General features: G+C 42.8%; 1 protein-coding gene across 1 annotated transcript; it reads right to left on the reverse strand.

Annotated features, from left to right (window-relative positions):
• Positions 1-584: 584 nt before the first annotated feature.
• LOC127675557 (melanoma-associated antigen B17-like) lies at positions 585-1703 on the reverse strand. Its single transcript, XM_052171626.1, has one exon. It carries the CDS (start codon positions 1701-1703, stop codon positions 585-587), a length of 1119 nt encoding a protein of 372 aa, XP_052027586.1.
• Between the last annotated feature and the right edge of the window lie 1077 nt (positions 1704-2780).

The following is a 2780-nucleotide window of genomic DNA, read 5'->3' on the forward strand; positions in this document are numbered from 1 at the left end:
CCTCCATATTTCCCTTACCTGATCCCCTCTGCCATTCCCATACCCACCCACCCCTAGTCCACCCTCAAAATCTATTCTATTTACCCTTCATAGGGAGGTATGTTTAATATTTGTAAATGTTTATTAGTATTCATTCTTTTTGAGAATTTTATTTAGTTCTAGGGCCCATTTCTCAATTAGCTTGTTTTCTTATTGTTTATTACAATTTATTTTCTAATCCACTTTGAGTATTAAAATCCAAGTTTATTTCAATTAGCATTACAAAAAAGAGTAAAATACAACTATTTTGAATTAGTCTGTCACTTTTGTTCCACCATCAAGCAATACCACATTACCAAAAAAATCATTGTTCCAATACCACATTAACATTTTAAAGATTTCCAAGTTTGTTTGAAAATAGACAAATCTTCGTCTTAAACATGAAAAACTGTATGCAAGCACAAAGCTAAAAAACAGATTATGAAGCAAGCTAATCCTCAAATAAAGGATCATTTGCAAAACAGCAAAGGAAAATGCATATATAATTTCTCATGTATTACAGAATAAGTTACAAATTTATTATTTTTAGCTCGTAATGCATTCTACTACTTAGAAGAGGAGCTATGGGCCATGCATCTGCGATGAGCCCTGACATCCCTGACACCCCTGGCATCTACAACATTCCCAGGCACAGCTGTAACTCTCCTTGCTGCTCTATTAGCCTCATCAATCATAGCCTCCTCATACATACTAGTGAAGAAACTAGGGGAAGTATTATTGATCTTAGCTATAACTTCCAGGACCTTCATCTTAGTGGTTTCAGCATAGGCTCTGGGACCCCACCGGAACTCATAGCTTGGAGGGTCACTGCCAGGAACTTGGCGGTATATCACATAATTTTCCTCCACCAAATCTTTGGTGATAAATTCCTGGGGCTCTCCAAAGATTACATGACTCTTCCCAGGATATATCCCCACTACTTTCAGGAATTCCCATACCTCTTCCTCAGTGGCACGGTTCCCTTTCATGAAGATCACACCCAGTAGGGTCATCAGGAGCCCTGTCTTGGGTAACCCGCTACTGCCACTCAGACTTCCCTCAGTAGAGAGACCCAGCTTGCCCACAAGCATATAGGATTGAGAACTGGGATCAACTTCCTTCAGCTCAAGACCAAAGACCAACTCCAAGCGCACAGAGACTCTCCTGAGGATCTCAGTGAAGTGCGCTTTGTACTTCTTATTGATAACTCTCAGCATATCTGCCTGTGTGAAGGGCTCTTTCACCTTAAACTTCTCCATCATGAATTCTATCAACACATTGGCCTTCCTTGTCAGAGGATCTCTGCGTGCAGATTGAATCGCGGCTGCAACCTTGGAGGCATGTGCACTTCTCTCCTCAGCACCTGCAACAGAACCTTCAACACCAACATCAGAACCCCCAGCACCTGCAACAGCACCCTCAGCACCAACATCAGAAGCCTCAGCATCTACATCATGAACTGTGCAGGGCACATCTAACTCAGGAGAGCCATAGGACACAGCCTCCTGGGATTCCTCAGGAGTGCCGATACCAGGGGAGCTGGGTGCATCTCCCTGGACAAGAGGGGTGGATGCTGTTTCCTTTTCCCCCACAGCAGACTGAGAACCCTGGAGATTCTGGCTTTCTCCGCGAGTCTGCTGCCTTTTCGCCCTGGAGCGGCCCTTGCTCTTGTTGCCTCTAGGCATGATGAGTTGTCTCAGGAGCACCTGTCAGGAGCGCTGAAAAGGCAGATATCTAAGGGGAATAGAATAACACTATGAAAATCCCATCAGCCCCATGGGACTTTCGGGGAGTGGGGGTCTAGAACAGGGGAAATCATTTGAAATGTAAATAAAAAATATATTGAATAAAAAAAATCTAAATTTCACTGGAAAACTTAAAAAAAAAAAAAAAGAATAACACTATGAGTATCACACCACCACTAGGTGGAGGATCACACCACCACACCATCCCTTTAATGAATGCCTCCTCTGCCGATTTTCTCTGGTGTCTTTTTGGGTACTCACTTTGCTCTATTTCTTCTGATAAGTCCGCTTCTGAAGAAACCTGTGAAGGAAATGAGAATCTATTAGACTACTGCCTGGCACCCCATGTTACAGCTTCTTAGAGAAACACATTCTTTAACATTTCCACTAGGGCTTCATATGATACATTTCAGGACCCTGTTTGTTTACATTGAGACCCCTGGTGTGTATCTCTTTAACTATGGCTATATCACCACTTTCTTCTACTGCTCTAAACTTAACACTACAATCTTCACTACTAACACAGGAGAAAATTAAGGCGTTCAGCCAGTGGATACCAAATATACATATACTTGTGTAAGACCCCGTTGTTTCTTCCACAGGTCTCCTCACTATGCACATTTTTAATACATTATATAAATCTGCTATCTCCTTGTTCTTCAAAGGACAAACTGACGCAACATCGTGATCCACGCGGGCCACCGTACAAGGAACAATTTGTATATCCGGTCCCCATACAGCACCGGACAACCTTCCCGATTTTCCCAATTCTCCCTCCTCATAAATCCATAGCACCTATATTTCTTCTTTTTTGTCCCTTAGCTCTCCTGCCCCAAAATCTCATTCTCTAACAAACACTGGGAAAATGACACATATCTTGGCCTAACCGCCATGTCCGAAACTCTGGAAACCAGAGCAGAACAAGCCTCTATGGCTGGCTTCCTTTTTGTGGGGGAGGGTGGGCTATGGTTTAGGGGATTAACATTAGGTTTTTGGTTGTCACAGTTTTGACAACTA

Source organism: Apodemus sylvaticus, chromosome X (assembly GCF_947179515.1).
Source record: "Apodemus sylvaticus chromosome X, mApoSyl1.1, whole genome shotgun sequence".
Classification (NCBI taxonomy): domain Eukaryota; kingdom Metazoa; phylum Chordata; class Mammalia; order Rodentia; family Muridae; genus Apodemus; species Apodemus sylvaticus.